Source organism: Myotis nattereri, assembly GCF_964212035.1.
Source record: "Myotis nattereri genome assembly, chromosome: 5".
Taxonomy (NCBI): Eukaryota; Metazoa; Chordata; class Mammalia; order Chiroptera; family Vespertilionidae; genus Myotis; species Myotis nattereri.
In genome coordinates, this window is record NC_138080.1 from 97,480,461 (window position 1) to 97,495,069 (window position 14,609).

Genomic DNA, 14,609 nt, shown 5'->3' on the forward strand with positions numbered 1-14,609 from the left:
CCATGACTTGCATCCAGCCACAGGCACAGCTATAGCCACAGTGGATGTGTGAGTCTGTGGCACTGGCTGAGAGATATTAGTTGTAGAAGAATGAAATGATAACAACCTTTCATGGATATAGGTCTGTTCCTTGCTCTTCGTTATAGGAATGTAAGAGTTTGTTGGAATTAGACAAACACAATTTACACTGATGAGCTCCTTCCATTTTTGGAGTGAAATACCTCTTATCAAGTCAGATGGACACATGTATGAGATGCAAGGAACACTCAGCTACGGGAGAACGCGGCCTTTCAGAAATGGCACAGAGAGTGCACAGGCCCCTCCCATTCACACGCATAAGTCAGAGGCACGCTCTCTAGAGGCCAATCTCCAAAAGGGCGCATACTTTTTAACTCTCTATCGAAATACTTTGCTTCTAAAACTTCTTATTGCAACCTAAGTCCAGAAGAGTGCTCAGTTTCTAAGTGTGTAGCTTAATCAATGTGGGGGATGATCCCTGAGTCACAGAAGCAGGTGAAGAGGTGGAGTGTTTCCCCACCCCTCCTCCTCCTACGTGTTAGAAGGTCATCAGGGAAAATCTAGCCAATGTTTCTCCATCCATGTCAGTATATATTAACAAAAGGGAGGTATAACACCCAAGGTGTTGAAGGAAAATCACTTTTACTAATTTATACAGAGTTTCCAGCAATTCTTTGACAGATACCACCTTTGGCCACAAGAAAATCATACGAATTATGCTTATTATTATTTCTGCTCATTGCCCATTCCCCACTAATTTCTGATTATCAACCACTAAACCTTTCTTGGCTTTATTAAAATAGTTCTTAAAAATATTTTCTTAGTATATTAACAGATTATTTCCAATCAGAAGAACTTTTTGCAGGATGTTTCTCTGTCAATATTTAAATATTGAAAAAAATTGTAAGTTAATAATTTACAAGGTGGGGCCAGAGAAGGTTTACAGTTGTTCATGTGGGAAATAATACAATAACTGGTATATAATAATACAAGAATAAACTTTCATATACTCACAACTGTAAACCTACTTTTACCCCATACTGTATTTATTTTCCTACATGATTAAGTAAAAGTGTTATTCATCTATTTGTCAGTATTGATGAAAAAAAGGGTTACATTTCCCAGAAATGGTTATTGATTTCTGAAGAGCTTATGCCAAGTCTCGAAATGCTTCATATTTACTTATTATGATTTATTACTGAAGTGTCTCAACCATCTTTTCCTGTCTCTTATAGTGTAACATGGTATTTTAAAATAAAGATTCCCAATGCAAAAGTTTACCAAATATTAGGGAAATGTATTATGAATTTAGGCAGGAAGTACACCCAGATTTCCTTTGGAAATGAGAAAAATTTAATATTACCTTTACCATAAAAATGCTTATATATTATTTTATCAAACAATTCTTGGTAATCAACATATCAGAAGATTTTCAGTGTAATGATAAGTGCTATTAGTCTAAGAACTCAAAAATTTAAAATTGTACTCTAAGTCATAAAATGGACGAGTAAATGCAATGCACATTTGACCATACACTCACCTGAAGTGGCTTCCCTTGCCCTGAAGTCCAAATTTCCAGATCTTACCCAAAAGCATCCTTCTGCCCTCTCTAACATACTCACTTCCCAAGCACAGTCAGTACTGCAGCCACCCTGAGATTCTTTTACCTACTTTTCCCCTCCACTTTCACTGTTCACACATGCTGTTCCCTTGACCTGGAATTCCCTTCTCTCTGTTCTTCCGCACACTCTTTTTCACCAGGTTAACCCTATGTCTTCACTCAGGTCTCAGTTTACATGTTACTGTCCCCTACACACACACACACACACACACACACACACCAAGCTTATTGGAAAACTCTTTTTTTCACTTCTTGATCTAATAGAAACTAGGTGCTTCGCGTGCTCCCTGAGGCAGCTAAGATATTATAGCCAATTTACAAAGGAGGCAAGAGCAGTCCAGTGAAATTGGATGACGTCGGAATTCATGATATTTTCCTATACCAGAGGATCCACAGTTAAGAAAGCAAATCATTCACCTCTAGTCTACCTTAAAACATGAAGACTAATTTTTGCCAGTTATAAGAAGTCATGTTTTAGATAGAAAAATAAAAGTGGTAATGCAGAGTAACTGATTAATTTAAGAGTCACATAGACTTCAATCCAATATTCAACTCTGCCACTGCCAGCTGTGTGACTGTAGGCACATTACGTAACCTTCCTGAGGTTCACTTTCCTCTTGTATAAAAATACCTACTTCTTGGAGTTAAAGCATATAAGCATTTAGAATAGCAGGCCTGGCACAAAAATAACTACTCAATAAATGTGGATTTAAATGAATGCTTGAAAGAGCAAATGAACTAATGAAAAAAGTAAAGGAACGTGGCAATAAAATATCATGAGCAAAAGTATATGCTCTGTATCCATCTGAAAAAGTACTTACAGTGATACATCTAACCTGGGGAGAATCTTCTCCAACCAGAACATGGAGGCAGCCATTCAGCTGGCCGGTGGCCACATGGAAAGCTTAACGGGAAGGAACCTTGCTGTCCGCTGCAGGGGAATTTTAACCAACAGTACTTGCCGGGACCAGTACTGGAGCTCTCCCATCAGCAGACAGACAAAGGAGTGTGTGCCCATTCCCAGTGCTGAGCAATCTGCCTGCCCCACAGGCCGGGGCACTGTGCTGGGGGCCCTGGGAATCCATGGGTGGGAGCCGCGCGGTGACCATTATCTGGGTCCGAGGGCAGAGAATTCCCAGCCACTGGCACTCACTGGTTCCACCCTGCCATCACATCTCTTCATCATTCCTCTCTTCTTATTTTTCTTAAAGATTTTTTAAAAAATTTACCTTTGTTGTTGAAAGTATTACAGATGCCCCCTGTGTGATCTTGGAGTCCCCCTCCAGCCCTGTGGCTTGTTTCCCATCTGCTCATGCAGATGGTGTTCTCCAGAGAGGTCAAGAATCTGGTGCCCCGACCCCCTCTCCATGCGGTTGGTTCTCTTCACCACAGAGCACCGAGGAAGATAAATGCGGGATGGGAAGCCGTATTTTGAAGCACAAAAGGGCATGGCTCATGTAAGGAAAACATTCATGTGCAGAGTCTGGTTAGAAGAGAGGGCTGTAGACATAGGTAAGCCCTTACCCTGATGTTCTCCTGAACAAAACCCTGCCTGCCCAGCTGAAGGCACCTGGCACACAGAATTAAACCCTCCCCTGCCCTTCCCCCACCTGCGAGTGGGTCACAGCAGGCAGCAACGAAGGCGATGGCCTCTTGGAAACTTGGCTCCCTGTATATGTCAGTCTTTTCTATCTATCCTATGGAAACGGAAAGCTCAAAGGGCTCAGTAACTGATTGAAATTAAAGAAGGTTGTTACTGAATGACAGTAACTTGATTTTACACAATTTTAAAATACTGCAAGAGAGAACACTTGAGCCAAACACCCCACTTATGATGGAAAAAAACAAAAGCCTGAGCATCCATTGAAAAGAGCAAAATCATAAAGCAAAAGTAACCCAGAAATAGGCCTCTGGGTCTAAGAGGCCTGAGAGCTTTGCAACAAAATAAACCCGAAAATTAAAACCTATATGGTAACAGACTAAATTCAGCCATTTAGGAGATTTCAGAATCTTATGTTTTCTCAAACTGAAATGACTGAGAATCTATATTTTTTAGAAGTCTCCTCACAGCAGAGCACTGTTTTTCTCATGCACAGAATTTAGAAGTTCATTTTCATTACCGTTTTCACTTTTCCCTCCGTTCTTTCAATGCATATCCCTGCCCAGCCACCCATGCAGGGGACATACATTTTTCCTCTTCATAAGTAAATCCACCTATGATCAAATAAAAAACAGACCTATGGTTGGCTCACCCCCTCCTCAGAGGATGACTACGTACAAAGAGACTGAGTAACTTAATAACATTTGTGTAGCAGCAAAATATACAATTCAGTCACATACTAAATTAGCTAAGAAAGAGCCAGTTGGGTGGGGGCAGTGTTTCTCATCATCACACTATCAGCCTCTTTTACATGGATATAAGACTGACTATTTTGTTGCTTAAATCTAACTTCCCAAGTGAAAAAATCAACCCGTGATTCCAGCCAAAGGGGCTAAATACTCATGATTTGGGAAAATACTGTCTGAGCAAAGTGTTTCTTTTCCCCACAGAGTAGTCAACCTCTGTTCTTGCACTGCCTGCCTTGTTTCCTATTACATAACACAGAAAACACACACATGTGCATGCATGTGAACACACACACACACACACACACACACACTCAAGAACAGACAGGAAAGAACAACATAAGAGTCACGCTTAATGCTAAGCAAAGAATATGATATCTCTGACCTGCAATTCATGGACATGAGAAGCCATACACAGTTTTAGTCATAAAACATTGGATTATCATGAATAAAAAAAGAACCCTCCCTCCCCCCGCCCAAACTCCCTGATAGTAAATTTTCTGTGGCGTGTGTCTGAAAAGCACTCGCTCTTATTAGGAAGTGTTTTCTCCTTGACTCATTCTGGGGCAGGAGGCTAAAGTGGGTCACCTGCATTCCACCTGGATTTGGTTCTCTGAACCCTCACGTCTCTGACTTTTAAAATACCACACTGACTACAAATGAAAAGGCAGCACAAGGAAACACCACACCAATGGAAATTTCTACACAGTCAACTCATATTTGTATGTAAGGTGCAATTTGCAAAGCTGGATTCCTGACAACAGCTGGTCTTTGTTTTTAAAACGCATCCCTATCACCTGCTGAAATTGATATCAGCTCAGGCAGGTAGAGAGAAATGTGCTAGTAGGTAGGACAATCCATTTTTCCCATCTCATCCAAACATAGTAACCTTTGATAACTGAATTCTAAATGATATCAATATCATTTATGCTTCTCTTTCTACTCCTCTAATTTACTTCGGGATGCAAATCCATGGTTTAAAAATGTTAGGTGTGATTTTGCATGAGATGCCTGCATGGACACAGAATGTTATATCAACCTGAGATAAACCCTAGGACCACAGGTCCCATTCAACTGATAAACAGAGACAGGTAGTTGGATTGATGAAATAAGAAGTGCTCTGGGTAAATCACAATTACACCTTCATTTATCTATATATTCATTTAACAAATACCTTTTCTATTATTTTTCATTGATTCACTGGGACAGGTTCTGCTCAAGAGGTCTCCGCTCTCAGGGAGCTTATATTCTAGTGGAGAGAGGCCAGTAAGAGCAGTAAAGCAGTGAATAATGTAGTCAGTTATAAAGAACATAACATGCAATAATGTGAGAGAAGAGACAGAGCTCTGGGTGAAGCAAGTGATACTTATCTTCCTTCCTGGTTCATATGAGTTTGTGCTGCTCTTAGGACCACTGCCCTTCTGTCCTTTCTAACCAGACACTCGCTTCCCAGGTTGCTGCTGTCCATCTTCAGAAATAACGTCTCGGGTCAGATGTCACCTGCTGAAGTAGGACTCCACGTTCCTCTCCTAGGCGCTCCTTGTCAGATCATTCATTTTGTTTAATTTCCTTCATAGAATTCATCATAATTTTGGGGCCTCATATTTGCTATTAAATGTCCTTTTGGTTGATGGTTTATATGTTTCCTTCATTGAGTACGAGCTTCTGGAGGTAGGGACAATGTCTGGCTTAGTCACGCCTGCACCCCTTCCCCCCTACATAGAGCAAGAAGAGCTGCTCAATCAGAACTTGATTGGATAGGTCAATGCATAAATGAAAGAAAGGTTCAGCAATTCACTTTACTACAATGGCCCTGTGTCATTAAAAGTAAATGAGAGCTACTAGTGTGTTCTCAGGCTTCCTTTTGGAACACTACACAGACATTCCCAATATTAGGTCATCAAAATAAATAACTGCATGAAGCCACTAGTCTCATAAAAAGTCTGAGTATGTCTGTGTCTGCTCTGCCACCTCCCAGTCCATGCACTCGGTCATTTCTCTGCATTAAACACGAAGGGCATGGGCTTTGGAGTCAAACAGATTTGGATTATTCGATTCCAAGCTTTGGCACGTGTGGATATGCTGCTTTGAATAAGTTAGTGAATTTGTTTAAACTTCAGTTTACTTTTTCTTTTTGAAAAAGGAAGATGCAATGGATGCACAGTACGTGCTGCACAGTGTGTACCCAATTGATTCTATTATAATCATCTTAGTAACGACAGTAATGACCATAACCACAACAAAAGTTATTATTTACTGCGTACCTACTGTGTGCCAGCTACTTTACATGGGTCACATTATTTCATTCTGACCACATTCTTATCAGTTAAATGATATTAGTATTTTCAATCTAGAGTTGTTAGGTTAATTTTTTCAAAATGCACAAAGCTTATAAGGACAAATTACAGAACTTGGCTCTTGTCTATTATCCTATCCAACTTCTCATCTCTCTGTTACCTATATTCTTCCCCCATTAACCTCCAAGCTTTGAATATCACAACTGCCTCTGTGTCAACCTAGTACTGTGCTGATACACAATAAGGACTTACCACCACCCAGTATTATCCATGCTAATCATGATGGGAAACAGGTCAAAGTTAGAGACACATAGCAATCTTAATGATGGCAATTAATCTACAAACAACATGCCATGTGCCAAACACTTTACTAAATGCTTTACAAGTATTCCTTCATTTACTTCCCCCTTCCCTGATCCCTATCCCCACCCCCACCCCAGGAATCCTACAAGGTAGGTACTATGAAGCCCTATATTACTGATGAAGGGAGTTGAAGCTCAGAAGAGTGGAACAAAGCTAGTTAGTGATGGAGGAAGGCCCTGAAGCAAGTCAGTCAGATTCTACATCTATGCTCTTAACACTGCTCTACTGCTCCTCCACCGGTTTTCTGTTCTGTGGCCTCACTATGCAACGATCTAAATCAGCGGTTCTCAACCTGTGGGTCGCGACCCCTTTGGGGGTCGAACGACCCTTTGACAGGGGTTGCCTAAGACCATCGGAAAACACATATATAATTACATATTGTTTTTGTGATAGCAACAAAAATAATTTTATGGTTGGGGGTCACCAAAACATGAGGAACTGTATTAAAGGGTTGCGGCATTAGGAAGGCTGAGAACCACTGAAAATGCACTGATGCCTCCTAGTATTCTGATGGCTAAAGAAGCTCTAGCTTTTATTCTGGTATTTTCAGTAGTTTCCCTTAGTTGTCGGCTTGTTACAGTGGCTAAAATATAAAGTCCTAATTACTGTCTCTTTTATGGCTAATGGGAATAATCCAACACAGAATTAGTTTTTTCCTCCAAGGTCTTACAGCCATTGAGCATTTTATTGCCTTTTATTCTGCCCATAAGTGCAGAGAATGGGCTGCCTCTGATAAGCACAATAGCTTGAGCATTTCATCATATGGCGAAGGTGATTTGAGTCATTAGCCTATTATATTGGTCTGGTTTCCAAAGGAAGATGCTTTACTTGTTACCTCCAGAATAAAGAGGTAAGGGTGGGCCAAAAAGCCCCCCTTATCACCCATTTAGCAAATCAGGTAATTAAAACTTTTACCAAAAGCTAACAAAAAATTTGGGAAGGTGATTTCCATAGGTCAGCTAATTTTTTATATCCTCCTTTTCTTCTCTCCCCATGGAGAATAAGGCTGAAATATACCCCGGGAAAAGAAATCTATTTTCTTGTTCTAGAAAATAAAGATATTTCTTCAGTGTATTCTGGGATCTTCCCCAATAGTCTGGTGGACAAAGGAATTTTTCCAGTTGTGTGAAAGTTAGAGGCATGGCTAACAGCAGACAAGTCCTAATTTAGTGTGGACAGCACTGTACTCATTCTTTGGGCCTACAACGTAAGATCTGTATCTTTATTGGGAATGCAACTGGTTTCTTCCCTGGAGTCTCTGACCATTCACTTTTTCTGCATCAGTCCTTTCACACCTTGGATATCAGAGCTGCCACATAAGCTGTCATTTGAAACAAATCAATGGACATGAGGCCAACTAGAGACCCACCTAGCTGGTAGGCCTACTGACTACTGAAGGGAAATGAGTCAGCAATATTGAAGAAAAGAGAAGATGGGCAGGCTTTCTTTTCCTCTTTTAATGTTTTCATCTAAAAATCATGCAGAATTTGGCATTGGAGAGAGTTCTGGATTATTTCCCAGGGCTGCTAAATACAGGCCACTTCCATTTCTGAGGTCTGGGAGTTTGAGATTCTACTCTGTCCTTTGTCATTAGTTGTGATGTTAGGCACAATCTTTCCCCTCTCTGGAGCACCACCCGCCCCCCGCATTCTCTTCTATAAAAAGGAGGAGATGAGCCCTGGCCGGTGTGGCTCAGTTGGCTGGAGCATTGTCCTATGAAGCTTTGATTCCTGGTCAGGGCACATAGTACACAGGTTGTGAGCTCTGTCCTCAGTTAGGTGTGTGTAGGAGGCAACTGACTGATGTTTCTCTCTGATATCAATGTTTTTCTCTCTCTTCCTCTGTAAAATCTTTTTTTAAAAAAAAAAAAAAAAAAGATAAACTTGAAGATGTCAAAAGTTAATTCTAAATGCATTTTTAAAAATCTAAGTAATTTTATCTTATCGGGAAAATGATGGGCAAAAAAATGTTCTTTGAAAAATTGCTGACAGCTCTTTAAAGAGGATGTATTTTATAAAACTATATTATATGCATCTTCTCCCCCCAGAGGTGGAGATACATGAAGGTGATTTTTCCTGCTCAGAAGAACGAAGAAAATCTGGAGAACAGGGTCACATGTCTAAAAAAAAAATACTTGTTTTCTGCTTGAAAAAATACATTCACTGAAAATCTCTGTGAAAATAAATTAAACCAAAGAGGAAATCTGAGTCAAAAAGTGATATGTTAGTGTTTGATAGGCTATATTTCCATGGGGAATGGCTGCTCAGGTATTCACTTGCCTAACATCCTGTGGTAAAGCTTCAGGAGTAGCAGAGGAAGATAAAATTAATAATCCTGCTTGTCTAAATTCATTACAGGCTAACGTTATCCTTTGCCATTTTCCCAATGACAGAACATGCATAGCAGGAGGTGGCTGAATTGCCTTCTGCTTCCTGCTGAATCTTTCTTCAAGAATGTGAACCTTTAATCAGAAGTGACATGTTTCTGATCTAATGTTACATATGGGAGGTATACAGACATAGGAAGTCAAGGGCTCCCCCCACATACCGAATGACAAAGAGCTATTTTTAGATAGGTCATCGACTACTGAAAGAGTAAGGAAGTCATTTTGTCCACAAGAAATGTCCTAGTAAAATCCACATCAGTACATCTCCTGGGCCATTTATTGAACCCATGAGACTACAAATTACAACAGCACAACTGTGAGATTATAAATTGTGCCACCAACAGCTTTGTTGCTAAAATATTAAGTAACTTTTAAATAGTAGTCCTGCATTTTATTGCAACAACTACATATTGTGCCTTATCTCAAAACCATAAGCCATATCCTGTATTAAATAAAAAATTATATCCCAAATATGTGTTATAATAGTTAAAGACTGAAGTGAGAAGGGATGTATTCACATGGCAAGCATATTTATATGCTAGAGGCCCGGTGCACGAGATTCGTGCACTAGGGGTGGGGGGGGGGGCGGTTCCCCTCAGCCTGGCCTGCATATGCTTGTAGTCCAGGAGCCCTTGGGGGATGTCCGACTGATGGCTTAGCTGGCAGTCGGACATCCTTAGCGCTGTAGTGGAGGTAGGAGAGGCTTCTGCCGCTGCTGCGTTTGCCAGCCATGAAACCGGCTTCTGGGCTTCTGGCTGAGCGGCACTCCCCCTGTGGGAACACACTGACCACCAGGGGGCAGCTCTAGCATTGAGCATCTGCCCCCTGGTGGTCAGTGCGCATCATAACGACCGATTGTTCTGCTGTTCGGTCGATTTGCATATTATTCTTTTATTATATAGGATTCATTATTAAAGAAAAAAATTAAAGAAAAAATAATATGAATTCTTTTTATGAAAAGCTACCTATATGCTTTTTATACTAGGAAAAATATCTGGAAGAGTATATAGCAAGGTACAGGTTAATGATTAAGTCTGAGTGGTAAAATGAAGGGTAATTTTATTCATAACTTATCTGAATTTTCTAAATTTTCAATATTAAATATGTATCATCTCATCATAGAAAAGGAGTTTTGTTTTAATTGTGTTTGTTGAAGATTTCTTAATGTGATAACATGCTTATGATAATGTTAGTCTCTTGTCATAAATAATATACAGTCCATTTGGGTTCAGAGTCTAATTTTTAATAAAAATATACATTGTTATGCTCATAAGAGATGTCAAAGTTGACAATTCAGGCTTTCTTGCTTACCTGAATGCTATGATTTTGTTTTTGCTTTCCTAATTAATAGGATTTTTTTTTTCAAGGAGATAAATGCAATTTCTGAAGCACTAAAATATTATGTAAAGCTTTGCAAGCCATACGCATAATGAAGTAGAAGTCCTAAAAATATTTACGCCACACATTAGCAAAATTGCACGAATATGGGATTTTGGGAGCTAGAATAAAATTTAGAACTGATTTACGTAAGAACCACTAATTTTAAGACTAGAATAGGATGTGGGTCTTCTGATTCTCTGTCCAACGCAATTATTCATTACCTTTTTGAAAACTAACAAATGTCTTCCTTTTTCAAAGTCAATAATGATCTGATTTATATCTATGTAACATTCTTTATGATGTCATGTAAGTAACAGATTAAACCTGACTTTTTACCTGCTAGTACTTTTGCTGGGTTCATTAACAAAAACAAAACAAAAACCACAAAAGAAACAAACAATAAGAACAACCACCTATATTTTTATGTGTCATTTTTCCTCAAAGTGTTCTGAAAATAATTTGACTGGAGCAATTTTATTTTAAAATAAAAGACAGTTGACCTGTTTGAAATGCTTGCTTTATAAATGGCTAGGAATTCTTCAGTCTAGTGAACTGAAAAGTCCTTTGTCACCAACTACAGCTAGGTTATTCCCAAGAAAATATTCTTCCCATTTCAGCCATATCTCTTGAAAGAAATTTCTAAATAGGATCATAAAACACAGGAGGTATTTGATTTTAAGATCAAATTGGTACAACTGAACTATCAACCAGCCAAGAGTGAAGGGAGAATCTATATTCAAGAGTGTCAAGATTATTTAGCCACAAGTTATAAATTTAAGTTTCAAAAGAGCATTATTCATAACTTGCAAAAATTATTTCTGTATCCTGTAGCTCTTCAAATCAGTTGAGAAAATGGAAGAGTGATAACACATGATGAGAATAAAAGGAAAGGCTTGGTTTAAGGGAAATCATTCAATGTTTTTGAAATGGAAATGACAGAGTTCATGCCACAAATATAAGATACATTTCTTACTAGACTATCAATAATAGAGACTAACCAGGGTGGGAGGTAAGTAAATAGGAAGAGAGGCCACATAGAACTGAACCAACCATGGCAGTGGTAATTTTAATTGAATTTCTTTATTTATTTCTCACAAATGAACCTCCTAGAGCTGAGAAAAGAATGTGTGATCTGCATTCAATTTCTAGCCATGAAACAAATTGTTCTGTCTATCAGTAGAAACTGGAATGGGATTTTTATAAATTCCCTAAAACACCTTATCAATTTCAAATTCAGAATTAATAATACAACCAATAAGACCATCACAATTCAGAGCCTTCTCTGTGCAGAAAAGTCCTAATTCTGCGCATGCCCGGTGTCTTTAGGAGCCTGCCTACTTTGCCAGCAGCCCTTATTGGGAGTGGGGAGGGGAGAGCGATGACTCCCTCCTGCTGTGAGTCTCAGCTACCGCTCTTATGTTCAGTGCCTCTTAATGATAAGAATGAACAATCATCAGTTTTCTTTGTCTGATTATTGGCTTAGCAATATAAAGAAGACATATTTATCATCTATATTGGTCCTCTCTTTTCCCTCTCAATTCCAAAGACATAGTGACTGCTTATTTCCCATCCATTCAGCGTTGCATCGGTGCATTTAGAATGTGTTGACAACCTTGACCAGGTTTATCTACAGTGCAGGTAAAGACTGAAATGAGACAATTATAAATTTCCAGTTCATCTCTTTACCTTCAGAGGCTAACACAGGATACAAACATGCTCTCTCCCTGCTTCATACTTTCCCTCTCTCCACAGTCAAAGGTCATTTTCTCTACAGACATGATAAAGAAGCCAGTTTAAAAGGATCCAGACAACGTATTCATCTGGCATGCTGAATAGAGTAGGTAATGAAAATGAGATATCCCAGGTAAGAAATATGTTTCAGTGAGAGTTATCCCAGTGTATTGGCTAAGAGCTCTGGGTCTGAACTGGGAAGTGTTTGAATCCCATCCTCACAGTTTACTCTCTTCGTGATCTTAGCAAGTTGCATCGGCCTCAGTTTCTTTATTTGAAAATAAAGATTGTAACAATGTCTATCTTACGAGGCTGTTGTAAGCATTGACTATATTAATGCATGGAAAGTACTTAGCTGACTTCTAACAAGTGTTCACGAAATAATACGACTGTTATCATCATCGTTACTATGGTAAAGAAACTACATATTTATGGAAAATGGAATAGATCAAAGACAACTGAACATTTTCGAATTCAGAGTTTCTTGCACTATAATGCGGAGGAATTCTTTACACTGTAATGTTTTTTCTTCCTTTTTAAAGAAACTATTTGTTTTAACATAAAACAAACTTTAATAGAAGAAACAGTCCTATTTTACAATTTATCCTCATCCAAACAGCAGAACCTCACCATTCTTTTCTGACGAAAGGCACATTTAATAGTGTAGGTTCATTAATAATAAATCTAAGATCATGACTTTATCTGCAAGTCTGACTCCTCGTTGGAGGGTGAGAGGACGCAAAAAGCCTTCCTGTCACCAGAGGACCAGGCCCGGTTCGTGCAGCTTAGGAGCAACTGACAAGAGCGCATCTGCCACATTCAAACACGCGTTAGGCATTCACGATTGTTTTTCTCCACTTTAAGGAAACTCTATGTCTCAGCTATTTTGGCATTGTTTATCCCTGCTCCTTAAAGAAAGCAGCTTGAGGATCAGCAGCTGATATAATTCAGAAAAACGCTTAGTCTGAGCTGTGGCTAAGTCCCTCTGCAAGCAAGCTCCCCTGAGCTCTCAGATGTCTGCGGGGCAGGAGGTTTAACTGCTTCCTGGGAGGCTTGGAGGAGGAGTGAGGAAAACAACACAACACGTTCCCCTCGGACAGAAAGCAGCAACTGCTTGGTTCAGGGAAAGTCCCACTCTGCAATGCGCGCTACAGACCTGAGGCCGTAGAGGACAGTGCCGTCGGGATGCAGGCGGATCATGCGGTTCTTGACGGTCACGCCGTGCACGAACGACTTCTTGTCATTCAGGAAGTAGGTGTCAGGCACCCAGAGCTGGTCTGCGACTCGGTTGTCCAGAGTTAAGTTTAAAGGTATGACATTATACGACAGCCTCTTATCTCTCCAGGCTTGTTGAAAATACATTGTCAACGTATAATCCTGTAAAAGTGAGCAGAAAATATGCTTATTGTGTACCCAAGTGGACTTGGGAGAAAGGCAAACATTTCTATATTCATAAGAAAGGAAAATATATACAGCCATACAGCAGCCATATACTATACACATACACTATTCACACAAATAGGCAAATATTAATGTACTAAACACATTCTGACTGAGACCTACTGTGTGTCAGGCACCATGGTAGGAACTATAAATACAGAAGTGAAGAGAGCATATCCTCATAAAATTTATTACACATTACCCAGGAAGAGAAGTGGTACGGAATAATTACTTCATAATTAATTTGTCTTTCCCAAAGTGGGGTATACAGGATTGTTTTAGGTGAGACAAAACACTTCTAAAAAGTGGTTAATTTATCATAGTAGTAATAGTAAGTTCGCCGATGAAAATTTAACTGGTCTCACGAAGGTGAGTTTCCCAGGAGAGGTGACATTTACACTGAAACGCATGTGGCTTCCCAGATAATAAACAATATCCTCTCAAACACTATTTCGTGAGAACTTTAATCCCAGGATTATGAATCAGCAGGCTGGGCTCTTCGCTGCTGAGGAAGCCAGTTGTCACAAAGGGAGCAGCGGCCTTAGAGTCTCAGTGCCAGCATTTCTCCACTGTGTCTACGATGGAGATTTATACCGTTTCTTTTCACCTTAGTTCCATTAGCTCTAAATGGGGGTTTTTGTACATGCCTGAACAAACCAAAAGATTATGATGACAATGAAATGTATAATGCAAATAGAATGTGTAAACTACAAAGGCTATAGATTATGAATAAAGCATTTACATATATATTGTGACATGTTTTATCCATTAGAAGCCTTTGGGTCCACTGTAATTGCGCTCTCACCCTTATTTGGATGACTAAATGAAGGGCCAAATATTCATTTGAAAGGACAGTTACCTTTCTATTTTAAAATCAGTTCATAATGCCCTAGTTGAGGGCTTAAAAGAACACCCTAGAATCATGTTTCTGCATACTTTTGTGGACAAAATATACACTTTAATCTCCGTGAAGTCTCTGAGTTTTTCCAACTCTTGTTGATATTTATACATCTTAATTTGGTTACAT

The 14,609-nt window shown here is 39.4% G+C and overlaps 1 protein-coding gene across 2 annotated transcripts in view; it reads right to left on the reverse strand.

Moving 5' to 3' along the window:
* GABRB2 (gamma-aminobutyric acid type A receptor subunit beta2) overlaps positions 1–14,609 on the reverse strand; it is a 197,583-nt gene that overhangs the window by 116,713 nt on the left and 66,261 nt on the right. For both annotated transcript variants that reach the window (XM_081090866.1, XM_081090865.1), the window contains exon 5: positions 13,299–13,519. In XM_081090866.1, the coding sequence (XP_080946992.1) occupies positions 13,299–13,519 (221 nt within the window). The remainder of the gene's footprint in view (positions 1–13,298; positions 13,520–14,609) is intronic.